At 28.7% G+C, this 26,383-nt stretch overlaps 3 protein-coding genes and 5 non-coding genes across 8 annotated transcripts; 5 read left to right on the forward strand and 3 right to left on the reverse strand.

The window, feature by feature from the left end:
* The first annotated feature begins 25 nt into the window (after window positions 1–25).
* On the forward strand, window positions 26–1,828 carry LOC145749333 (cytosolic Fe-S cluster assembly factor narfl-like). The gene has a single exon (XM_082565075.1). The coding sequence runs from the start codon at window positions 73–75 to the stop codon at window positions 1,543–1,545; it is 1,473 nt and encodes a 490-aa protein (XP_082421201.1). The 5' UTR covers window positions 26–72; the 3' UTR covers window positions 1,546–1,828.
* An 8-nt stretch (window positions 1,829–1,836) lies between these two features.
* On the forward strand, window positions 1,837–11,692 carry LOC145749332 (meckelin-like). The gene is made up of 28 exons (XM_082565074.1): window positions 1,837–2,035; window positions 2,324–2,415; window positions 2,559–2,655; window positions 2,887–2,980; window positions 3,177–3,264; window positions 3,550–3,600; window positions 3,806–3,948; window positions 4,452–4,569; window positions 4,825–4,911; window positions 5,002–5,067; window positions 5,260–5,419; window positions 5,782–5,893; window positions 6,256–6,352; window positions 6,499–6,555; window positions 6,755–6,853; window positions 7,067–7,165; window positions 7,418–7,504; window positions 7,802–7,948; window positions 8,137–8,193; window positions 8,556–8,717; window positions 8,889–8,969; window positions 9,294–9,410; window positions 9,710–9,823; window positions 9,919–9,943; window positions 10,271–10,362; window positions 10,546–10,651; window positions 10,849–10,991; window positions 11,390–11,692. Exons 1-28 carry the CDS (start codon window positions 1,858–1,860, stop codon window positions 11,468–11,470), a joined length of 2,850 nt encoding a protein of 949 aa, XP_082421200.1. The 5' UTR covers window positions 1,837–1,857; the 3' UTR covers window positions 11,471–11,692.
* A 382-nt stretch (window positions 11,693–12,074) lies between these two features.
* On the forward strand, window positions 12,075–25,729 carry LOC145749990 (uncharacterized). The gene is made up of 25 exons (XM_082565893.1): window positions 12,075–12,213; window positions 12,652–12,712; window positions 13,076–13,165; window positions 13,567–13,686; window positions 13,827–13,952; window positions 14,145–14,258; window positions 14,444–14,563; window positions 14,815–14,940; window positions 15,159–15,281; window positions 15,541–15,666; window positions 15,909–16,037; window positions 16,282–16,416; window positions 16,838–16,957; window positions 20,588–20,713; window positions 20,836–20,955; window positions 21,177–21,299; window positions 21,710–21,832; window positions 22,019–22,141; window positions 22,463–22,684; window positions 23,007–23,102; window positions 23,583–23,774; window positions 24,089–24,196; window positions 24,271–24,376; window positions 24,805–24,912; window positions 25,277–25,729. The coding sequence occupies exons 1-25, from the start codon at window positions 12,112–12,114 to the stop codon at window positions 25,335–25,337; spliced, it is 3,000 nt and encodes a 999-aa protein (XP_082422019.1). The 5' UTR covers window positions 12,075–12,111; the 3' UTR covers window positions 25,338–25,729.
* LOC145751704 (5S ribosomal RNA) lies at window positions 17,296–17,414 on the forward strand. The gene has a single exon (XR_014283761.1). It is a non-coding gene; the product is annotated as a 5S ribosomal RNA (ribosomal RNA).
* LOC145751710 (5S ribosomal RNA) lies at window positions 18,033–18,151 on the forward strand. Its single transcript, XR_014283765.1, has one exon. It is a non-coding gene; the product is annotated as a 5S ribosomal RNA (ribosomal RNA).
* On the reverse strand, window positions 18,662–18,780 carry LOC145751711 (5S ribosomal RNA). The gene has a single exon (XR_014283766.1). It is a non-coding gene; the product is annotated as a 5S ribosomal RNA (ribosomal RNA).
* LOC145751686 (5S ribosomal RNA) lies at window positions 19,316–19,434 on the reverse strand. The gene has a single exon (XR_014283747.1). It is a non-coding gene; the product is annotated as a 5S ribosomal RNA (ribosomal RNA).
* On the reverse strand, window positions 20,055–20,173 carry LOC145751689 (5S ribosomal RNA). Its single transcript, XR_014283750.1, has one exon. It is a non-coding gene; the product is annotated as a 5S ribosomal RNA (ribosomal RNA).
* Window positions 25,730–26,383: the final 654 nt, after the last annotated feature.

Here is a 26,383-nt window from a genome sequence, read left to right on the forward strand (position 1 = left end):
TTAAATTAAATATTTAGGGTGTAAATATATTTTAAATTTAATTTTATTCTCTGTTTCCAAATTATAGTCAAGATGGCCTCAAATTTTAGCGGTGCATTACAGTTAACAGACCTAAATGATTTCATCACACCATCTCAGGAATGCATTAAACCCGTCAATTTAGAGAAAAAACCGAAGAAAAAGGGGATCAGCAAAATTGAAATATCAACTGATGGAAGTTACATGGAAGTTGACTTAAAATCGGGCAAAGAAAAGAAGCTAAAAAAAGCTGAAATTACTTTAAACGACTGTCTTGCCTGCAGTGGTTGTATTACTTCAGCGGAAACTGTTCTTATAGCCATGCAGAGCCACGAAGAGTTGTACAGAGTTTTAAGTGATAACAAAAATACAGAAGAAGGTAAAAAGAAAATTTTTGTGGTATCTGTTTCACCACAGTCCAGATCCTCATTGGCCGCAAAACACAATCTAAATGCAAAAGATGCTTCAGTCGCTTTGTCATTATTTTTTAAAAGCTTAGGTGCAAGTTTAGTCTTGGATACTAGTTTTGCCCGTGAACTTGCTTTATTAAGAAGTGCTAACGAGTTTATGGACAGATATCGACGAAGCAAAGAGGATAAAGATCTAATTCCAATGCTGACATCATCCTGTCCCGGTTGGATTTGCTATGCAGAGAAAACTCATGGTGAGTTAATTTTACCTCATATTAGTTCTGTTAAATCACCACAGCAAATCATGGGGTCGTTGGTAAAGGAATATGTTTCTAAGCATTGTGAAATTACACCAGACCAAGTTTACCATGTTACAATCATGCCGTGTTATGATAAAAAGCTGGAGGCATCTAGACAAGATTTCTACAGTGATCTTTATGCTACTCGTGATGTTGACCTCGTTCTTACATCGGGAGAAGTTGAAGTAATGTTGCAAAACGAGACCACCTCGCTTACAAACATTTTCAAAAGTCTTGAGAGTTTGCAAAATCATAAAAATATCTCAATTCCTGAATTAACAGAAGCAAATTTAGAAAATTCGATTCTCGTAAATCATGAAGGTGGTGGTTCTGGCGGTTATTTAGATTTTGTTTTTAGGAAATCTGCCAAGGAGCTTTTCGGACGCGACATTGATAAAATAACTTTTAAAGCACTTAGAAACAATAAAGATTTCTGTGAAACATTGCTAGTCGACGAAGATGGAAAAACCCTTCTAAGTTTTGCTTACGCCTATGGATTTAGAAGCATACAAAATCTTGTGCAAAAAATGAAGAGAAAAAGGTGTCCGTATCATTTCGTGGAGGTAATGGCATGTCCTTCGGGATGCTTAAACGGAGGAGGGCAGATCAAGAGTGAATCGGGAGACAGGGAAGAACAGAAGAAGATCTTGACTGAAGTGGAAACAAATTATAACGAAATAAACACATGTTTACCTGGCGAAAATGATTCTGTAAAGTTGATTCTGGATTCTATTGAAAATAAAACTGCTGAGTTTTTACATACACAATATCATGCTGTTGAAAAAGATGAAAGTTTGTCTTTAAATGTTAAATGGTAGTTTGATAGACTGCGTTATTTCATTTTGTAATTTATTCAAAGATTTCATAATGTAATTTATTGTAACTGCCTTTATTTGGTATATATACAGTTATTGCCTTTTTTAGATAGTGCAATGTTATTTATTTATAAACATACAAAATTTTTGGTAATAATTTTCTCTTGTATTTTGTAATTATTCTCTGACCATTTTATTAACTTCGATTTATAAAATATTGCCCTTTAATTTGTAATATTTGTTAAAAACTTTGATCTGCCTAATATTGGTAAAAATATTTTTCTCTTTAGAACTAAGTTAAAAAACTTGTTTAAAATGTGGGGTCACAATATGTTAATAGCGTTTTTCTTGGTTTTTGTTACTCCAACACTGGTATTTGGTCAATATTCTTTTCCATTTGAACAAAGAAGTGATTGTACAAATGAGTTTTTCAACAGTGCTAATCAACAATGTGAAAGTTGCACAAATTCTACAACCATGCCTTCTACTGATTGTGAGTTAATTATTTTTTATCTGTATTTTGTAAATAAAATTTTGACTTCACTACAGAAGGTCTTAAGTTTTTTTATTACTCATTCCATGCCATGGCGCTCTTGAGCAAGAGGCACTAACTGCCAAAATTAAATAAAAACTGGTTTGGGTATAACAGTTTACCCCTATGGTTGTACTCTAAAGTGCCTACTAAAAATAAGGAAAAAATGTTAAAAAATTATTACCTAAGATGTTGTTTTTTTACGCATATCATTTAGAGTTTCATAAAATTGTTTTTTTCGTTTTGTAGTGTTGTCATGTGTCTGTCAAACCGGATTCAGAAAAGTTCTTTCAACAACAGGTCCATCTTTCTCATGTGACCCCTGCACAGCTGGAATGGCAGTAAGTATTTTTTAATTCGAACACTAATTATTTTATAAAAAGTTAATATTTATTTAACAGAAATGCCTAATGTGACATGGTTTGCCTACTCCATTAGTTTGGTATTTTTAAAGTTAATAAAATAGTCTTATATTTAATTAAAGGTGACATCTGATGGACTTGGTTGTATATTTTGTGGGGATGCTGACTTTGATTCCACTCTGAGAACTTGCACTTGTCCTGACACAACTCAGTCACTCGGTAATGGATTTAAATTTTGGGTTATATTTAACATCAATTTAGAGTTAAAATCATTGTATTGTATATATTAAAAAAAATTTTTCAATTAAAAACGTGATGTTAAACTTTTTGACAAAAATTTTTTTTTTAAACTGTCTAAAGTACATACAAAACATTAAAGTCAATATAGGAGTAATACCACCAGAAAAATTTAGGTTTTATATAAGAAAATTCATATTTTATGATTTGTAGTTGAAAGATCCGAAAATGGAACATTCCTGTCAGCAGCACGTTGTGTTGCATGTAGCGGTTTGTTTAGTGGGCCCTCCAGTGGTGACAATAATGTGTAATACATTTATAGTTTTATTGTAATTTATTTACTGAATTTTATTAAACATTCACTGACATTTCATCTTTTTAGCGATGATAATAAATTTTTGGCATTAATTTATTGGCATTTTTTAACTGTCATTTCTATTTTTATGCAATATTTTTAAAACAATATGCTGTAATATGGTATATTTTTCATTTTTAAATTTCAGGTGTTCAGCTTGTCCTACTTGCTCTTGTGCTGATGGAAGTCAAGATGGGGTTTGTGTTAACGCAATTACCCCAACACCACCAACTTCTGTAAATAAAACTATTTTGTAAAACTTTTATAAACTACTGACTAGTAAAATCTAAAAATTTTTAAAGGAGCCTTTTTTTGATTCACATTGTTGAGCACTATGTTGTCTGATTTTAAATTTTATATAGATACTAGGTTACTTATATAGATACTAGGTTATCTCTAACATTTATTAAAAAAAAAAAATTTTTTCAATTTTTTTTTCAATTTTTTTTTCGCTTTTTATTACGTTTTTTTGATTCATGTATTATTTGTTAATTGAACCTTTTACAAATTTATTTTTTTAGGAAGTTGCTTATATCACTGCGAGAGCATCTGCTGCATATCAAGGATGTTTGGTAAGTGTAATCTCATTTTTAAAAATGTTTAAAATATAAAATTTGAAGCTATATTAAAAATTATTTAATTTATCATAATCATTTACAATATTCATTTATATTTTTCGAAATTTTGAACTGTGGTAATAAAATAAGTAAAGCCTTGTTTAAAAGTTTAACAATTTTTGCACTTAAAAATTTTTTAATCGGCATGTTTTTTATTTAGATAAGGAATATAACTGCTTGTCAACTTCTTTCTAACATGTGTGTTATGGAGTTTTACGACACTTCTGCACTAGCATGTGATTTGTATTCAAGAATATTTAGTTTATCAACAAATGTTCAGTTGAACAACGCAAACACTGGATGGTAAGTAACATTTTTTGCATTTTTTTTTGCAATGTATAAGGTAACAATTACTAGTGACTTTCTGTTATGGTAAGAAAACTAAGGTTTAGTAGATGGGGTCTTTGGTTCGATCTCCACTGCGTGATCCCCCCCATGGCATAAGAGATTAAATAAGGCACTATATGAATACTAACAGTTAGGCAAAATTTAATTGACAAGTGCATTCATGCTCCAGCGGCCCTGAGTAAGGAATTGTAAACAGTATAAACTCCTGCTGAGCTAAAACCAATTGGCAAATTAAATATCAGGCAATTAAAATTTTTTTTTTCTAAAACTGCAAAAGTTCACTAAGGACTTGGTCAGGTTAAGAAATGTTACTCTATGTTTGGGCCTTAAAGCTGCCTTTTGTTTTTTGGAAATAATAATTACAATATTAAGAAAATTCACTTTATTGAAATTGGGATCCTAATCCTATTTCAAGGCTGCTATTTTATAGTTTATGGCATTTATGTTTTTATTTTTAGGTTACGAGATATACCATGGATATATTACAACAGTTTAACTGCTGCTGCAACTTCAAGTATAAGTAACAGTTTACTAACAAATACTGAAGTCACCACATCATATTCGTTTAAAGGAGCTGTAAGTATTTGTTTAACTGGTTTTATGTTATAAAAAACCAAAGGTGGTAAAAAAATACTAAAAATAATTTAATTGATAAAAATATTTGATTTAAAAAAACTGATTTTTTTTCAATATAAAAAAGAGCACTTTATATTTTTGATGGTTATTTTTATAGTTGTGTCAATACAATAATAATATTTTTATAAATATAAATGCTTTTCTGTAGTAAACAAAAACTCAAATTTAAAATAACAGTAATGTTTTTTTTTATAGACTAACACTTTGAACTTGGTGGTGTTAAGATATGATGTTAATGGAACTTTTCTTGGCAATGAACTTGCCACAACTGGAATATTACAGGTATGCATTTTTTATTTTTTAAATATTTCTGACTTTTTAAAAAAAAAATTTTAATTTTTTTTTATTAAAATTTTTTTTTACATTTTTTAGCTTTGTGTGGATCGAGCAAATGTTAAAAATGCTGCATATGTGTTCGGAACTACTTACCAATCTTCGGTTTGTAAAATAATTATAAATGTATTAATATATTTTTTTTTTATAGTTTGACATGTTCAATTTTTTTTTTCAATATAAAATGTTTTAGAAAAATTTGATAACCAAATTTTTGAGTAAAGTTAATATAAAAAATGTTTTTCTTTCTATTTTGAGTTAACTTTAAACTGACAGATATTTATTTATTTTCTATAGTGTACAATATCATTATCCGATCTCCAAAATAATTATCCAACTGAGTTCTATGAAGTTAATTTACTTTACATTGATGCAGCTGGAGTTGAGCAACTTATACCAATTCCTGTGCTTATTGCTAATTATATTGGAAGCAATGGTGCTCTGTCAGTGAACACAGGTATATTTTATTTCTATATAATAGGTAGATGATATATTTTAATGTATGTTCAATTTATAGTTCTTCTAAACAAAAAATAACTGCTGTTTGTGGTGGTATGTAGGCTATATATGTTTATGTTTGTTATAGTTAGAATTTTAGCTCTAATTGATCTTCAATTTGAGAATTTGGTATATATTTTTTTCTTAATGGTAGTTGTCTTAAACATAGTTTTGCCAATTTTGATTTTTTTAAGCTGTGTTAAAAAAATAATGTATAAGTATAAATTGGATATCACTTAAAGGATTTTCCACAATATTTTTGTTTAATTTTCTTTTTTTTGAAAATTTTTTTTTGAAAATTTTAATGGAATTTTTATGTAGGATCTACTACAAGTTCATGGGAGTTTGTAAAAAGATTTTCATTGGTGGATAACATAGTAGGGTCAAGTAACACAGCCCCATTTGTTAGATATGCTCAATTACTTGAATTTGTGTAAGCCTTAACTTATTCTAATTAAAAAATGTGATTTAAAGTGAAAAATTATAATAATGCTGTCCAACTCAATATACACTGAATATATTTAATATAGATTAAGCAGTTTGCATACAAAATTATAAGTAATAACTGTTCAATTCAATATCCATTAGTTATATTTTTAGGGGACCTAATGGTTTTTATATAAATACAGTTTATCTGTGTTTACTAAAAGACACTATCATGAATTGGGATTTGAACCCAAGACCTTGGGTACTTTAGAACAGTGGAATTAGTACTTGATCTATTACATTATGATTGTAATACTATCTTTTTTTATATTTATTCTTTAATAAAATTTATTTTATATTTTTTTCTAGGATCACAATTCAGCAGCCTACAGGAGGTGGTTTAATATATCTTCCATTTTTAAGAATTAATTATGTGGACTCTCCCATTACTACTCCATCTGTACAGGTATTCTAATAATTATAACTTAAATGCAGTTAAGTTAATTTTCATGATTTTTAAAATTCAAAGTTAAATAGTGCATAATAAATAGAAGTCTGTGAATAATGTTGGTTCAGTTATTTTAATAAACTTTTTGTTGTAAATATATTTAGGCTGGATTTTCTGTTAATTATCATACTGCATCTAACCCTGCAATAGAAGGATTAAAGGTACAATTTTTTTTTTAATTTTTTCTAATACTGCATGCCATATTACTATTACATTTTATATGGCCTGACAGAAATATACGATTTTATTTTAAAAGCTTTTAAAAATTGGACATATGTATAAGTTTTCCACTAATCTCCATTATAGATAGCCTAGTATGTAAATGTATTGGATTTGTAATAAATTGATATTTGTAATTAGATCTCACTATCAGTATTAGGTGTACTGGGAGTATTATATGCTTTTTCTGAAGCTAGTAATTGGGGAAGAAGGCAGGGATTAGAATATATTGGGGCCGAGGTAAAAAAGTTGTTAAAACATTTTGTTTATTATTGTTTATGCAATTAAAATATAAATTGTATTAACATTTTTTGGTTCAAAAATTTAGAAAAAAAATGTTAATACTTGCTTTTAAAACTTTAAATAAAATTAAGCTGTTACTTAAATTGCTTATTTTTGTTTTTTTTGTTTTAATTTTACACTGTGTATATTTTATTAATTTTATTTTTTTAGAGTTTAATGATTCTTATTTATTATGCAATGGCAAATCTGGCTAATGTTTTCTTTATTGTAATGCTTGGTTTTTCAACTGTTACTTTACTACTATTTAAGGTTGGTAAAAACGTTTTTTTACAACAATTTCGAAATTTGGGATTTATTTTAAAAAACAATTTTATAAAAAATTAATAAATGGTTTTAAGCTGTACTTTAATTTTTAAATGAAAATTATTCTATGTTACTATTTTATTATGCTACAATTATGTTTTGATATTATTTATTTTAAAATTATATTTTGTATAAATATTAGTATTATTTAATTATGCAGCAAAAGATTATTGAGTTATTGATAACATTTTGATTTAGGGGCAAGCCACTGTTACTACACTCTTACCTTCTGCTGATCTGGAATATTTATTTATTTTATTTATTGCTTTGGCATTTGCATTTAAGGCAAGTATATTGTAACATGCATAAAATTAAAAACTTTAGTAAAATTAATAAGTTTGCAAATATATTATTAAATGGTAAAATGTTATTATTGAAATGTTCATATAAAGTTGGCGCATAAAGTTATTCACATTAAAAAAAAACATTTTTTTATTTTTTAAATACAATGTTTACAAAAACTTAAATAAATTTTTGTGGTGCAATGTGCAATGTAATTTATTTATATATATACAACATTTTTATGACAAAATTATATTAAGTTATTGATTAAACATTGATTCATACATTTTTGTGGTTTAGGCTGTAGAAATACTGGGTATAATTATACTTCAATCTTTTGTTGATGTGTTTCTTATTGATTGGGAAAGACCGAAAAATAATGAAGTAGAAGGAAAAGTTAGTATTTGGAGAACATACTTTATCGCTAATGAGTGGAATGAAATACAAGTAAGTGTAAACTAAAATTAAATTATTAAATAAATTTAAACTACAAAACAGAAGTAGGTAAATTTAAAAATATAATTTTTAGGTTTTTGAGAAAAAAAAGTAACTTTTGAACTTTTTTGAGTTTTTGGAATATTTACAAATTGACATAATTTTTTTTTATAAGTTTATATATAAGTTTTTGTTTTTAGACTTCCCGAAAAATCAGTTTTGCTTTTCAATTATTTGCTGTGGTTTTCTTCTTAGAGGTAAGTTGTAAATTAAAAAATTATTGTTTTAAGTTTGTTGCAATTTACTGAATGCTTTTGTCAAAGTACTTGCTAGTACAATATGAGGTCCTGGGTTTAATTTCAACTGCTTCCATGCTGTAAAATCTATGGTTCTAAGGGGTAAAAACTCTTTGAAGCTTAAACATTAGTTGGCAAAAATAAGCAAAAAATATTTTTAATTCTTATCAAGCAAAAATATTAAAACAACCAAAGACAACTCAGGACGGCTGTTGGGTAACAAATATTATCCCTATGTTAGGCTGTAAGTTTCCCACATCAAGGATCAATCTAAAAAACATAAATAGTTAATGTTTAGTATTTATTTTACCTTATTATTTTAGGTTGTTGGGTTTAAGAATTTGGCTTTAGAAAATCCCGATGTATCTTTATCATTAGTTACTCTTGGAACATTATCAGCACCTGAATTTTATGTTCCAGTTTATAACAAAATGTTAAGGTTCGCTGTCTCTGCTCTTATCTTTATTGTCATTGATGTTTTGCAAGTAAGAAAACTTTAAAAATACTTAAAAATTTTTTATATTCACTTTTATTTTTATAAAACGTTTGTAAAATATGTATTTTTATTTAGATATACCAGTTTGTATAAATAAAGTGACAACAATTTTTTTTTAAATTTGGTATTCAATGATCGATGTTAATATTGTTTTTTCTAGGTTGTTTACAATATAACTATACACGAAAGATTCATCCACGATCAAATCCGTGAATTTGTAGATTTATGTTCAGTTTGTAATGTAAGTTTGAATTTTAATTTTCAATTATTTGTTAAAGTTAAATAAAAAAAAAATTAATATTGTTTTACAAAGTACAATAATGAGTTTTCAATTTTTGTTTTAGTTTTAAAATATTTATGTTTTTGTGCCAAGCAATTTTAATTAACAATAATTTAAAAATTTAAATATACTTAAAAACAGAAAATACATATTTCTTTTTGAATTGCCATTTTTCAAATGAGTTTATGTAATTTATTGCAAAGTTTTAGTAAAAAAAATTGAATGGATAATTTAATTCTGAAAAAAACTTTGTTATATTTCCTTTTAACCAAAAATATTTTATAGGTAAGTGTGTTCATATTAGCAAATCGAAGATATGGTTATTACATACATGGTAGAAGTGTTCATGGTAAGGCTGATACTGATATGCTGGATATGAATGAGATGCTCAAAAAAGAACAGGTAACATTATTATATTAAGTTAATCTAAACTTTAAGAAGTGTTTTATCTGTTTTGGTTAGGAAAAAAATTCCAACCACACTTTTCCCTTTTTTTTACAATAATGACATTTTTTTAAATTTAATTTTAGATGGACAAAAAATTTTACTATAGATAGTTAGAATAAAGTAAAAAAAAGAAACCTCTACTACTTATTAAAACTATACATAAAAAAATAAAATATATATATATGTACTAAAACCCTGACCATAGGGTCGTCAACTATTTTAATAATTATTAACCAAGAAAACTTTATTTTTAGGCTAACTTAACTACTTCGAGAGGTTTAGAAGGAGATGATCAACAAACTTTTGAGATTTCCGTTCCTTCAAAGTTCCGAGAGCATTTTGATCGAATTTATCAACCTATTGAACTGGTCAAAAATTGCTCACTTTTTTGTATTTTTATTTATATTTATTACAATAGATAAGCAAGCATAAGTATTTAAATTTAAAATTTTTCTTTTTTTAGAGTCGATCTCAGCCAGCAGCTAGAAGTGAGTTTTTTTTTTAATTTTTTTTTTTTTTGTAAAGTATTGTACTTAATTTTTTATGCTATTTTAGCTTTAGTTTTTAACAAAAAAATGCAATACTTTACTTTTATCATACCAGCAGTGGTAATTGAACTCAAGACACAAATTCATTAGAAAGTGCAATTTTAATAAACTATTTACTTATGCTTTATCATAAGTTTTTTAACAACATTAATTTAATAACAAAAAAAACTAATTAATTGTAATTAACATGCCAGCAGTGGAAATCAAACTTGAGGTTGTACAGAACCCTAAATTTTAATTAAAAAAAATGTTAATTTTGTTTTTAAGGCGGTGCTGGTGATGCAGTTGATTCAAGAATGTTGGAATGTTCGAAAGCATACAACACAATGAAAAACTTTCTCACTGCTTTTCTTGAACATGTGAGAATATTAATTATAAAAATAAAACCAATTTAAATTGTAGCATAACTTCCTCTTACGAGATTTTACTACTAGTAAAAGTGTTACTATATTATATTACCTTTAGTGTGGCATTTTGTCTTCAATTATAGATTTAAAAGTTTTATTTTTGGATTTGTTTTTAAATTTTTGAATTTTTTTTAGCGGTTACGTGGTTTTGATTACAATGTGAGGAACAAAATGTTTTTGGAAAATTTGTTGGACATGGAAGTTCAGGTTCCTCTACCTGATGCAGCTTTTTTTTACAATGGTAAAACAAGTTAAATGATTTTTTGGCCCTTTTTTACTCAGGATAAAAAAAAAAACTTAAAAAAAAATTTAATTTTATAAGCCCAGTCAACTGTTAAGTTTATGTTTTTTACATTAAATATTTTTTTTTTTTAAAATTGACTTAAAAAATTTAAATAAAAATTAATTTAAACTTTTTTCAATATTAACTTTTTTCAGCCCCTGCAGTTATTTTCACCCAAGTTTTATTTTACGGAAGAGAGTTTGCTCTTCTAATTTTCGATATCCTTCTCTTCACAATTGTGGATTACAATCAGGAAAACTTTGTTCTCTCAGCAATTATAACCTACTTAGTTGGAAAGGTAAACTTAAAAATATATTTGTTGATTTTTCACAAATAAATATATCAGTAGCAAACTATGAAATATCCTATAAAATATGCTTGGTCCAATGGGTCAAATGTATTTGGAATAGATAGAATAAAATAAACAATAACCTTTGCCCATTCTGATTCTATGCAATTTATTTCAAATGCAATAAATCCAGTATGTTTTATAGGTGCCAACAAAAATGCAATAAGTCATTTCGCAATAAAAATTTTATAAATTATTAAAATTGTAATGAAATGTAAATATATTCTGCCAATTTTTTTTTAATTTAGATAATTAAATTTATTTTAAGTCTATTTTAATTTTGCATATAACTAAATATTTATTAAAAAAATTACCAATTAAATTTATTCATTTTTTAAATTTCTTAGGTTTTGGTTGCTATGAGACAGTACTTAGGTCGACAAAATCTTGCTAACAAAACATTAGTGGATAAAAGATTTTTGATTTAAGTTAAATTTAAAAAAAATTGTAAATATTTTTATTGTGCTTGCACACGGCGTAGTCTTCAATGTTTGGTGCTACAAAAATAATATATTTTTTAGTTTATATATGCCAGTATTAGACTGTAGTTTTTATAATTTGGATAACTTTATTTTCATATAATGATTTTTAACATTGTGATTTTTTTTTATTTATAGTTTTGTAGTTAATAAAAGTTCTAACTTTTGGTATATTACTTATTTTACTTATATTGCAATAGGTAAATAACCTAAGAAAACTTAGTATTTTAATCAACAAGTAATTATGACTCACTAGTTTTAGCTAAAAATGAGTCATCTTGTCAATTTTTGGAATCTACTAGCTTCTAAATGCTGCAATTGATAAGAAAGCAGCAGACTGCACTTATTTGAACATTAAACTTCACCTTTAAATTTTTAAAACGGGTTTTAGTTTTATATAAGCTCTGTTGATGGATGCGTTTTTGCAATTAACCCCGTTTAACTTTTCAACAAACTTTCTGAGCCAGACAGTCTCGGATTTCGTTGTAAACGCTTCAATTCTTTTACGTCACCAACTCAAACACCGCGAAAATTTTCGTTCGCAAATCTAGGTCGCTCTTTAGAAACGAGCTTACGGAAAAGTAACAAAAATGAAGTGGTGTGCTTTTATGTTATTGTGTTTATTGGTAATTGAATTGAATTTAGCTCAAAGGTTGTCTAATCTTCAAGACGACGCCGACAATCGTTTTTTGGTAAGTTTTGAGAAAATTAAAATAGCAACACATTGACCTTAAACAAGCATGCGTTTGCAATAATTGCTAATCTTCTGTGAAAATAAACATTTTTATTAAACACGTCGCAAGAAGATTAATAAAATGTTTGAGTAAGGTAGTTGCAAATGGGTAAAAGCGTGTTTTTTTGTATATTTAAATAAAGTTTTAGGTTAGTTCGCATTGCACACAGATATAATTAATTTTTAAAACCAGTTAAAATCTTTTTAAAATAATAAAATAATTTAATTACTTAAAAAAATGCTTTTAAAATAATGGTATTTTTTTATTGAGTGCGAAATACAAATTAAAAAAATGGTTGGCAACACGTTATAAAGTTTCCCTATTTTGATATTACTGAAACACATGCTTAACTTTTGTCATTCTAAAAAATTTTAATAACTCTAACTTTACTTTCAGTTTTCTCCTATCGGGGATTATTCTGTAACAAACTTTTTAGATCCCGGTGATTATTCTGAAGGTAAATCATTTTTACCAAATATAAGGTTACAAACAACACTTAGTTTTTTTTAAATATAACATTATTATTTGTCCGTTCACAAGGACCTTATGTAGGTATACCTTGTAGAACACTTGGTTTTATTACATGAGGTTCTGGGTTAGGCTTTTTAGTTAGGCAGTATTAATGTTATTCTGGCTTTTTAGTTAGGCAGTATTAATGTTATAAACTTACGACGAGCCAACACTCAAATTTAAGCTGTGATGTTAATTTTAAACTTCCCACATCAAGATAAATAAATTATAAAAATACTAGTTTCATAAAATAAAAATATAATTTAACCTACTATTTTAATAACTGTAAAACATAATATTTGTTTTAAAGATGATTATGATGATTATTATGATGATACAAATTCTGATTCAGTTTGCCCAATTGGGTATGAATATGATGATGGAATTCGTGATTGTGCAGGTAAAGTTTTAAAACAATAAAAGCTGGTTTAATTTACTTCAATGACTCTGTCGCAACAAACCGGCAACGTGGTGTAGTGGTAGGACCACCTGCTACACCACATGGGTTTGTCGTGGGTTCAATCCCCACTGCTCTCATGCTGTAGCGCCCTTGAGTAAGGCACTATAAACGGTATTAACTCCTGCTGAGCCAGCACTTAATCGTAATTATAGGGCAATTATAATGTATAATATCCCAAACTGCCACAGAAACTCGAGACTGGGTCGGAGTAACTGATGTTACTCTATGTTTAAGTCGCGCATTCGACTTTCTCACATCTAGTATAAAGATATATACAAAAAAATGTGTATTTTAAGGAATTTTATATTTAAAAAAAACATTTTTTTATTGTCTTGATTTAGATTTAGATGAATGTCTGGATAGTAAGACTTGTGCTCCACCTAGTATTTGTGTAAATACAATTGGTAATTACTCTTGTGAGTGTGTGTCTGGGTATATTAAGCATCAAGGCATTTGTTTGGGTAAACTAAAATTTGTAAATACCTTTATATAAATATTTATATGCAAGCGTTTGCTTTTAAACTTTTTTTGATATATTATTTTTATTGTATTATAATATAAATAAGGTTCGGTTCATTATCTTGTCACTTGTTTATTTTAGATTTGGATGAATGTTTTGTTGAAGCACATGATTGTGATTTTATTTCGGAAGATTGTGTCAACACTGACGGTAGTTTTGATTGTCATTGTAAAGATGGCTATGCTGGGGAGAGGGGGAATTGCCAGGGTACTTAAAAAAAAACATAAAAATTTTATCTGTTTCTTTTTAGTATTTTTGTGCCATATAAATAATTTGGTTAAGTTTTATAAAAATTCTACTTGATTAAAAAAATTCTAATGGCTTTGTTTTTAATATTTTTAGAAAACAAAAGTGCTATAAAGTATTACCCTTGATTTTATATATATATTTATTTTTTAGAAATAGTAATTCCAGTTACAGAGGCAGTTGAAATTACTGAAGAAACAGATGATTTTGTTATAAAACACTGCCCAGATGGATTTCAATTTAATAACATTCTGCGTGATTGTGAAGGTATATAAAAATGTTTGAGTAACTTGTAAAGCCTATGTTTTTTTAGTAAAGTTTAAAATATTTGGAATATAAAACTAAATCAAATTTAAAACCCCTTTAAAGAATGTTCATTAGTAAGTTAAAATACAGATTTTATAATTGTTTTTATTTCTTAAATTTATAAAATATTTTTGGATATTATATAGACAAAAATGAATGTTTGGACACCCAATCTTGCTCGCCCCCTAGTGTCTGTGTAAATACAATCGGTAATTTCTCATGTGAATGTATTTCTGGTTATATCAAACGTGGAGTTACTTGTTTGGGTAGGTATCATCGTTTGGTAATTTATTAGATTTTTGTGTACCCAATATTAAAACATTTTTATTTACATCATGCATTGTAAACATTTCTTGATCTAGTTTGTTTCAATTCAGGATAATATTAACTTTTTATTAAAAATAACATGAACTAAATAGAATTAAGACCCTGTTTTTTTACAGATCATAGTTTGTAAATAATATATATAAACAGAGTAAGTTTTTATGTAATATACAATTTAAAATTTACATTCTAGATTTGGATGAGTGCTCGTTGGGAGTACATGATTGTGATTTTAACTCAGAGAATTGCTTTAATACTGATGGGCGTTATGTGTGTCAATGTAAGCCAGGTTATACTGGGGAAAGTGGAAATTGTAAAAGTAAGCTATTGTGTAAATATGTAATTTGATAAGGTAAGTATAAATATTATAACTTTATTAAGTATAATGCATATGCATAGATAAAAATGTACATTTCCAATACGTATTAAAATATGAGAAATGTGCAAATGGCAGATATTTGTGCAAAAAAACAATGTGCAAATGGCAGATATTTTATTTAAACTTCTTAAATAAATTTAATTTTTAATTATTTTTAGTACTTGAAAAAAAAAACACTTATGACAATTATTATGACGAAACAAATAATAATGAAAATCAAGAACAACTTTATGTTTGTTTGAGTGGTTATCAGTTAGATGAAACTTCTAAAGAATGCATTGGTAAAAAACTAGGGCTAAGTCAAAGTTGTGACTGTTACCTATTTTTGAAAAAATTTATAAAGTCAGTCTTCTCACATTAACAAAAAAAAAATATAAACAAAAAATACTTCTAGAAAAATTGTGTGTCTTAATTCAAAAAATAATTTTTTTCTTTAAACTTTTCAAAATGTAAGCCTTTGTTACCTTTTTTAACTTATTTTTAAGTTAACCACTTGATATTTAGAAATGTTTGATCTTACATTTAAATATTTTTATTTAGATTTGGATGAATGTTTACTGGATACAAATATATGTGGGGAGGGAGGAAACTGTGTGAATCTTGATGGAACTTTTAAATGTATTTGTAAGAAAGGTTACATCATCTCACAAGCTGGCATTTGTGAAGGTAAAAATTTTTCAATTTTGTCTTATTAATTTTTTCATTGATCCGCAAAATCCCAAATAAAAAAATCTTTTTTAGAACAAATATATTTTTTATAGCCATGATATTATATTTATTTTCCTAGACCTAACAGGCTTAAAAAATGCTTTTTTGATATTTTTATAGTAATATTGTTTAGTTTTCTTATAACTCTCAATTGACCAAGTCGTTTAAAAATCCAGAAAATCAATGATTCTTTTTTGTAGATTTGAATGAATGTGATTACCAGGAACAACATTCATGCGAAGGAATAGGAAGTACTTGTTATAACAGTCCTGGTTCTTATTATTGCTCATGTGGGGTTGGGTTTGTGTGGTCCAGAGAGGTTTGCCAAGGTGAGTTTTAGATACATTTTTTTAAGAATAACTTTCTAAAAATTAAAACTTTACACCATTTTTTAAAACGACTTCTTTACATTTTTTAATTTTTTTTGTATTAGTGCATTGTTCTTTTTTAATATAATTTTGACCAAAGTAAACTAAAATTTGAATATCAAGATTTTAGTTATTATGAATTATATATTTAACTAGCTGGTTATTTTCACAATTGTTTTCAAACTTTTAAATTTATTTTATTTAGATATTGATGAGTGTCAGTTTTCTGATACTTGCAAGATATTGTACGGAAATCTATGTGTTAACAATTATGGAAGTTATACTTGTAATTGCAAATCGAAAGGCTTCGAAATATCCAATGATAGAAAATCATGTGAAGGTATAGTATTGTTATTATATTACAGCTATTAGCATTTTTAAAACTTTAATTTTATTTTTTTTCCATTATGTGGGAAAGCCGACTTTACGCCCCTAACATACTTTTGTTACCCAAACTAAGTTGACTTTGGCATTTTGGAATAATGTTGGTTATAATTGACCAATAGGTAATCTGCTGATTGGACTCAGCAGAAGGTGTAATGTTTATTGTGCCCTACTCAGTGGCTACAGCATGCAACAGCATGCAGTAAGGATCAAACAGCATGCAGTAAGGATCAAACCTAGAATTTTATGTAGCATAACCAAGTGTTCTAACACTTTATCAAACAGCTTTTAATATTATTCAATACTGGCAAAGCAAACTTTATATTTAATATTTTTAATTTTTTCGCTTTGTTTAACATTTTAAATTATTTATTTAGACATAAACGAATGTTTAAACCCACGAACCTGCACCCCACCTAGTGTTTGTGTCAACAGACTTGGAAATTATACTTGTGAGTGTGCAACAGGGTATATACAGAGTGGTGGCGACTGCATAGGTAAAACAAGTTTATTGTTATTTTGCACCTATAATTAAAATAACCGGCAGCGTGGTATAGTGGTAAGAAACACTTGCTACATCACACATAAGGTCGTGCGTACGATCCCCCACTCCTCCCATGCTGTACCATATTTAAACCGTCATTTCTCAATTTAACTATATTTTTAAATCATATCAAAATACTTAATTATATTTAGTTATAAAATTAAAAAAATTAATAAAATTTGCAAGTAATATTTGGCATGTCAACAACATTCACGTATTTCATATTTATTATTAAAACATGACGTCATTAGCTAGCGAGCGCTTAGGTACGCGCTTTTCGCTATCTATTTCGCCTACGACCATACCACGTTGAGTACACCCCATCTCGTCCGATCTGGGAAGTTAAGCAACGTCGGGCCCGGTTAGTACTTGGATGGGTGACCGCCTGGGAATACCGGGTGCCGTAGGCTTTTTTATTTAACTTACCAAAATGTGGGCTTTAGTATTATGAGCTTATTACTTTGTTTACGAAGATAAAATTTTAGTTTTTTGGTGTTGATTACCTTTAAACTTTTATTTTTTTGTTTGTTTGATTAAATACACAACTGGCATATCAAACGAATGCTAGAGGCCCCGCTAAAAGCTAACCAGCAAAATGAGCTAAAATTGTGGTACAAAAACAGTTTGGGATAATGTTGTTTGCCTTTGTTTTAAATCTACTGGGTTTGGTTTAACAGTAATCCACAAATCGTGGTAAAAATATCAATATATTAAAAAAACACACAAATCACAGGTCGTGGTGTGCGGTGTTTCTTGTGTTGTGATAATATTCCAGCAAGTGATTTTTAGTGACAAACTTTTTAAGGTATTCATTTTTTTTTTCTTAGAACTATTTTAAATAAATTTTAATATCATATCTTTATATCTAATTACTAAATAACTTTTTCATAAAAAGTTAAAACGGAGAATATTTATAGAATTTGCGAATTTTTAAAATGTCGCCACCATTCGCACATCTCAAATTTAACTTTAAACATGACGTCATAAGCTACCGAGCGCTTAGGTACGAGCTTTTCGATAACGCTTTCGCCTACGACCATACCACGTTGAGTACACCCCATCTCGTCCGATCTGGGAAGTTAAGCAACGTCGGGCCCGGTTAGTACTTGGATGGGTGACCGCCTGGGAATACCGGGTGCCGTAGGCTTTTTTTTTGACTCACCAAAAATTTTGACTAACAAATTTTAATTATTGAGCAAATTGCCTTTAAATTTTTTTTAGCAGTTTATGTAGATACACTAGCACGACGTGCTACGAAAATCGGATCTCTATTAGTTTCGCACGCCCCACATAAACAGGGTGTGTAACCAAAATACGGCACATGTAATTAAACAAAGAGGTTGCATAAATTAAACCCTTACCCTAACCCTCACATATTCAGTTTACCCATTAATACATCTGACTCGTAAAGCGGAATAAGTTATACTCATTAAAACATATTTCAATTAATTTTGTCTGGTTGAACAATTGCCATACTTAGGTTATAACGCCTTGTTAAATTCGGGCGTGCGAAAGTAGTAGAGATCCCGAAAATCAAGGCAGATTCGTGTATTTACATAAACTGTTAAAAAATAAACAAATTTAAAAAACTTTAAAGGCATTTTATTTTTAATACCCAAAATATTTTAGTCAACATTTAAAGTAAGTTAAAAAAAAAAGCCTACGGCACCCGGTATTCCCAGGCGGTCACCCATCCAAGTACTAACCGGGCCCGACGTTGCTTAACTTCCCAGATCGGACGAGATGGGGTGTACTCAACGTGGTATGGTCGTAGGCGAAAGCGATAGCGAAAAGCGCGTACCTAAGCGCTCGATAGCTTATGGCGTCATGTTTTAAAGTTAAATTTAAGATATGCAAATGGTAGCGACATGTTAAAAAACTATCAAATTTTATAAAATTCTTCGTTTTAACGTTTTGTAAAGTATTTATTTAGTATCTTGATTTGATTTAAAACGATGTTTTAAATAATTTTTTGTAAAAACGACACGAAATTGACCTCATAAAAAGTTTACCATTAAAACCATTTTTCGTAATGTTATCACAACACAATAAAGGCCTACACCACAACCAGTATTTTAATGTTTATTTTTTATAAATATTTTTACTTACATCTTTTATTGTAAATAACTATACAATACTATTTTATATACCACGATTTTAGTCTAATTTGTAGTGCGTGTAGTACTTAATTGATGTGCTAGTCGTGTATTAACATAAACCGTTTTAAACAAATCTTAAAATATTTTAAAGGCCTCTTGCTTTTGATAACTAAAATTTGTTAGTCAACGTTTAAAGTAAATCAAAAATAAAAAGCCTACGGCACCCGGTATTCCCAGGCGGTCACCCATCCAAGTACTAACCGGGCCCGACGTTGCTTAACTTCCCAGATCGGACGAGATGGGGTGTACTCAACGTGGTATGGTCGTAGGCGAAAGCGGTTGCGAAAAACGCGTACCTAAGCGCTCGTTATTGTATGACGTCATGTTTAAAGTTAAATTTGAGATGTGCGAATGGTAGCGACATTTTAAAAATTCGAAAATTCTATAAATATTCCCCGTTTTAACTTTTTATGATAAAGTTATTTAGTAATTAGATTTAAAGATATGATATTAAAATATATTTAAATTAGTTCTTAGAAAAAACGAAATTAATACCTTAAAAAGTTTATCACTAAAAATCACTTGTTGTAATATTATCACAACACAAGAAACACCGCACACCACGACCTGTGATTTGTTTGTTTTTTTAATAATATTGGTGTTTTTACCACGATTTGTTGAATACTGTTGAACCAAACCCGGTAGATTTAAAACAAAGGCAAACGACATTATCTTAAATTGTTTTTATACCACAATTTTGGCTCATTTTGCTGGTTAGCTTTTAGCGGGGCCTCTAGCATTCGTTTGATATGCCAGTCGTGTATTTAATCAAACAAACAAAAAAATAAAAATTTAAAGGTAACCAACACTAAAAAACTAAAATGTTATCATCGTAAACAAAGTAATAAACTCATTATACTAAAGCCCACATTTTGGTAAGTTGAATAAAAATGCCTACGGCACCCGGTATTCCCAGGCGGTCACCCATCCAAGTACTAACCGGGCCCGACGTTGCTTAACTTCCCAGATCGGACGAGATGGGGTGTACTCAACGTGGTATGGTCGTAGGCAAAAGCGGTAGCGACAAGCGCGTACCTATGCGCTCGGTAGCTTATGCCGTCATGTTCTAAAACAAAATATGAAATACGTGAATGTTATTGACCTGTAAAAGGTTATTGGGAAATTTTATAAATATAATTTTTTTATTTTTAATGTTATATATAAATATATTTAATTACTTCTTACAAAAACCACATAAATAAAAGGTCGCAATATATAGACCACGGAAACCTGTGATTTTCATGTTATTACTGACTTATTCACGAAAATGCTCTTTTATTAACAATAAAACATTTTATGTTAACTTTTTTTTAAACAATTATTTGCCTTCAAATCGAAAAAATACGTTGTTGTCTATTCCCATTTACTAAACCACGTTAATGTAACAGGTAAAATTAATTTTTTATTAAATATATAATTTTTAGATTTTGATGAATGTGTTACTGGGGCTCATAACTGTGATGTGAACCTTGAAACATGTTTTAACAACAACGGCGGCTTTGTTTGTCAGTGTACAGAAGGCTATACTGGAGGAAAGGGAAATTGTACAGGTTATTACTTAAATCCTGTTTTCAGTTAAAGTTACCTTGAACTATTTAAGTACATAAACACTGTTTAACTTTTAATAAACTTTAAAGTTCATTACTCAAGGCTAATTTTGAGTTTTGTTTAGATATTGACGAGTGTAGTTTGAACTCAGACTTATGCGAGTTTAAGTGTGTTAACTTGGAGGGTGGATTTGAGTGCGTTTGCTTGTCCGGATTTCACTTAAGTGAAGAAGGAATTTGTGAGGGTAAGTTTCTTTAAATAACTTGAATCCGACTTTTTTTATGTTTATTTATTTTTGACGTGGAAAGGCCGACTTCACAGCCTAAACATAGAAGAGTAACTACCGTTACCCAAGCTCATGCTTAAAGTACCTTGGCATATTATTGTTAAACCCTATTTCTTTAAAACTACTAGCTTTTGGTTTTAAATGCAGGTAAATTAAGGTTTTATTTAAAACTTTTTTAGATACAAACGAATGTTTGATTCAAAATGGGGCTTGTGATCAGTTTTGCACAAATACTGAGGGTCATTATTTCTGTTCCTGCGAATTAGGTTTTTTACTTCACTTAGACGAACATTCATGTCAAGGTAATTTCCAAATTTAAAATATAAAGTATATATAAATAAATTGTTGTTAAGTAAGTTTTTTGCTAAATTTAACCCATTTTTAAAATGTTTAACAACATGGTCTCAGTAAAAATTTAGCTAGGTACCACGGGCCTTTAAAACATTTAAATTCTATAAAAAAATAATTTTTGTTGTAAAAAAGCCGACTTTATAGTCTAAACATGAGTAACATTTGTTACATTTACCTAGTTCTAAGTTGCCAACAGTTTTTAATCTTGCTTAATTATAATTCCCCGATAGTCTATTAACCGATTGATTTTGGCTTAGCAGAAGAATAATAGCGGCTAACTCTAGAGTTTCACAGCAATGAATTAATATATTATATAAATTAATTTACCAAAACGATCTAATTTTATATATTTATTGTTTAGATGTAAATGAATGTCAGGTACAGAATGGTGGATGCGGTCATGAATGTGTTAACCAACCTGGTGGATATATTTGTGCTTGTCCATTTAATATGATGCTGGGTAGTGATAACTCAACATGTGAAGGTAAATTTATTTAAATTACCATAAAACCTGAAGTTTAAAATTTTTTTTGTATAATAACCTTGGTTTATTAGCATATCAATTAGTTGATATTTTAAACTATTAAGGTGTTGACTGTTTCAAAAAAATTATTTATATTTTATATCGCAATTTTTGCTTTATTTACTGTAAAACAACTTTATTGTAAAGCTATAACATCTTGTGATGTGAAGAACGGTGGTTGCGAGCACATTTGTGAAGAAGAAGAAAATGAATTAAAATGTGGTTGTCGTACTGGGTTTAGGATTAAAAACGATGGTTATCATTGCCTCGGTAAGTAGCAAGTCTTGGAAGGTCAATTTCATAAAACTGATTAAAAGTTGTTAAATTTCATGTTATTATATGTATGCAAAAAGGCCTTTTTTGGATTTTTTAATTTTTACCAGATTTTACATAAAATTATTTTAACATTATAGTACAATAGTCTATAGCCTGCCCTACGGCTGACATTTAAATTGTAGAAGTATGGTTGCACTTCGCAATTTATATTTGCCTTTGCTAATTAACCCGCGCACCTCAAACGACAGTCAGATTTATTTTAATATATATCGTCCACGAAGCAGCTTTAAATAGGAACTTTTGTGAATGTCTTAGATGTCGACGAATGTAGTCTTACCTCACATGGCAATTGCGAGCAAGTTTGTGTGAACACACCCGGTAGTTGGAGATGTGAGTGTTATGATGGTTATGTAAGAAGAAACGACAGTTTATATACTTGCCAACCAGTATGCGAGTTACCATGTCTAAACAATGGTGTATGCACCGCTCCAAACACGTGTTCTTGTCTAAGTGGTTACCCGGGACCTCAGTGTACAGGTTTGTTATTGTTTTACATTTTTGTATGGAATTTTTTTGCGTGATAACGGAAAAGTGAGACTTTAATTTGAAACTATATTTCATATCAGTAGATAATGGCTTTTGTTTGATTTCAACTGTGTCTTAGTTGTTGCAGCCTTCAGTAAGATGTAAAAAACGGTACAAACTCCCTTAGAGCTAAAAACCAAGTTAATAACTGATAAAACATTTCATTATATCGAAATTTAGGATTAAGCCTGTCAACCAATGCTATAGTTATGACTACATTATAGATGCTTGTTTGGAGCATTTTTGTGTTGTAAAAATATAGATTGTTTTGTAGCAATGTGTAGCCCAGTTTGTGCCCATGGTGGTAAATGTCAAAGATTTAACATGTGTTTGTGCACTGGAGGATGGGCTGGTGATCACTGCACAGAAGGTTTGTTTTAATTTCAAGTAACTTTTATCAAGTATTTATATTTGTCTATTTAAAAAATAAGGGTTAATTTATTGCGTATCTTTTTTTAAATAACTAAGTTAACGTTTTTTAAGTAAAATTTCTTTTTATCACACCGTCTTTATGTCTTACAAGTCATTTTTTTTGTATATCTTTATCCTTGATATTGGAAGGTCGAATGTGCGACCTAAACATACAGTAACATCTGTTACTTCGACCCAGTCTCGAGTTGCCTTAAGCAGTTTGAGATATTATAGAGATTATAATTGCTCAGTAATTATGCTGCTCAGCAGGAGTTCAACCGTTTAACGCCTTACTCAAGGGCGCTATAGCATGAGAGCACGGAGGATTGAACCTACGACCTCATGGTGGTGTAGCAAGTGTTCTTACCACTACACCACGCTGCCGGTTTATATGTCTATAGCGTTATTTGTTAAAAATATTTCTATTTTTGCATTCAAGCTCGTTGTAATCCTCCCTGTGCGAATGGAGGACGCTGCATTGCACCAAACCAATGTAAATGCCCTCATCTTTATACTGGTCGATTTTGCCAGAGTCCACTGTGTTCACCAACCTGTAAAAACGGTGGCAGTTGCTTTGATGTTAATAAATGTACTTGTGTCGAGGGATGGATGGGATCAAGATGTCAAACAAGTAAATTGTTTATTGAACATTCAAAACTTTTTTGTATAAATTTTCCATTTGTGAAGACTGATTTCACGACCTGAACACTCTTGTTAAATAATCAAAATTTAACTGTCGTTCTTAACCTAAAGTTACGTTTAAAGCCATACTCAAGAACAGCGTTCGAGCAGTGATGATCGAACCCAGGACCCCATGCAATTAAGCTAGGTGTTATACCTGTGACACCTCACTGAAAATAAAGTTGCTTTTTGATAAATTTTTTTTATAGGTATTTTTTATCGATTAAATATTCTATGTGTTAACCTTTCTTGTTTTTTTGTAAGGATCCAGTCCGTTTAGATGTAGTACGGAATGTAAGAATGGTGGAAAATGTATAGATCAGAACAGATGTGAATGTCTAAATGGTTTTACCGGGCGTCATTGCCAGACAGGTTTTGTTAATTTTTAAGAAATACAATTTTTTTCTTATATTACATTAGTAAATAAGAGAGACATTTTTTTGTAGAAATTATTCAAAAATGTCGGCCGTCGTGTCAGAATGAAGGAACATGTTTAGCGAGAAACAGATGTTTGTGTCCTGAAGGAACGAAAGGATTTAGATGCCAGATAGTGTAAATATACCTTAACAATTATTTTTGAACCCAAACCCAATATTTAAGTTTTTTGGTTACGTTAAGGCCATAGTAGTCTGAATATTTAATAAATTGTACAAACACGTAAAACATAAATCGTATAAACACGTGAAACATAAATTGTACAAACACGTGAAACATAAATTGTATAAACACGTGGCTTACTGGTCAAGGCATTGGGTTTATAGTCCTGTGGGTCTCAGGTTTAATCCGTTCTAATGACATAACATTTTTTTAGGTTTTATGTTCAGAAATGGCTAAAACAGATTACATTTACACAATCTTTTTTCTCAAAAATTAGAATACTAATTTTAACAATACTACCCGGTATTTATTGAATGTGCCACTTAGTAACCATCGTTCTTCCGTTTTTAAACATTTTAAGTAATGTTGATTATTTTACTCAGTACTTGTCCAAGAGTTACCACTCGGGTACCTATTCAGAAGTTTGTGCGACGAGGGTACCGTGAAAGTTACAGAGTTCCCTGTGGCAGAAAAATATGCAAGAAATGGAGGTAGGCTTAAAATTGTCTTTTTAATTTGTGTTGTTACTTATATTTTGTCACATAAAAAATACACACATGTATATGTGTGTAGCTATTAAAGGTTTAAATTTTATTGTAGAATGTTTCAAAAAAAGCTTTATTTGTGTGCTGTTTTTGTTTTTATTCTAAGTTAAGAATTACTATAACTACGAAATTAAAATAGCACAAAACTTAAAATTGTGGCATATGTAAAAGTGGATGTTGTCAAATTATCATTCAAGTTGTGATATAAGTAGAAACCAAAACCAACATTTTTGTATCTTAAGCTGTTTTAAAGAAGGGTAATTTTTAAGGTAACTTTATCGTATAAATCTAAAAACGTTTTATTTTTTAGATTGAATCAACGGAAAGTGCCAATTCAATCATACAAAATTGTGTATAAAATCCAATGCTAAATTCGATTATGAAGTCGTATTTAAAATTGGACATAAACGCTTAAAAATAGTTAGTTAACAAAAATCGCTTTATTTGAATCATAGTTATAATAAAGTTCTTTCATATTTGCATTCCAACTAGCTAGCTTAATAAGTTAAATAAAGTTACAAAATTAAAAGTTGCATTGTTTGATTTGCAATTTAGGTTTTGAACCTTAATAAAATTTAAATAAATACATTTTTTTATAACTTGGTAATTTTAAAATAGGTAAAGTAATCAATGCCAAACCACATGCGTTTGGTGTCTGGCCAATTTATTCCTATAATTTTAATAAATTGCTATGAAATTCCAAATAAAGTTATATGTTTATTCAAGAATCAATAAAAATAATAAACTAGATTTATTTGATAAATAAAATATGGTTCGAAATCGTTTGATTCTTTTTTATAAATATAATTTATTTAGTAGGTTTATTAATTAAATTATAAATTTAAATATGAACTTTTTTTATATTTAAACCTAATTTTAACAAGCGAACACGCATTCATTGATATTGTAATAGAAAAGTAAACTAAATTTAAAAGCAAAATACCGGTCTTAATTTTTTAGTAATCAAACGAGTATTAAAATATAATAATAACAAAACAATTAAAAAAAAAATTTTACACATTTTTGACTTATACTTTAACATTTTACTTAAATTTTCAACCAATATTTTTTACTTTAATAGACAGCGAAAAGGACGATTTTTGACGTCGACCAGAACGCTATTAAATTATTCAAGCGTTAAACTTACACTGATTCGTTATTTTATAAAAAAACTAAAATAATGATTAAACGATATTTAGCTAGAGTTAAATCTTCATTTTAAATAGCAACATACAAAATAATAATACCAACAACATATTAAAATTTCAGAAAATTTAATCTTTAAATTTTAATAATAAAATATATTAATTAGTAATTAGTGACATTTAAATGTCGTAAATAGGAGGTTTGCGATTCGCTGGGATAATAACAAACATACTAAAAATTTAGAACTTTTACTTTTAAAGAACAAAAGTTA

The sequence above is a fragment of the Corella eumyota genome, chromosome 4 (assembly GCF_963082875.1).
Source record: "Corella eumyota chromosome 4, kaCorEumy4.1, whole genome shotgun sequence".
NCBI lineage: Eukaryota > Metazoa > Chordata > Ascidiacea > Phlebobranchia > Corellidae > Corella > Corella eumyota.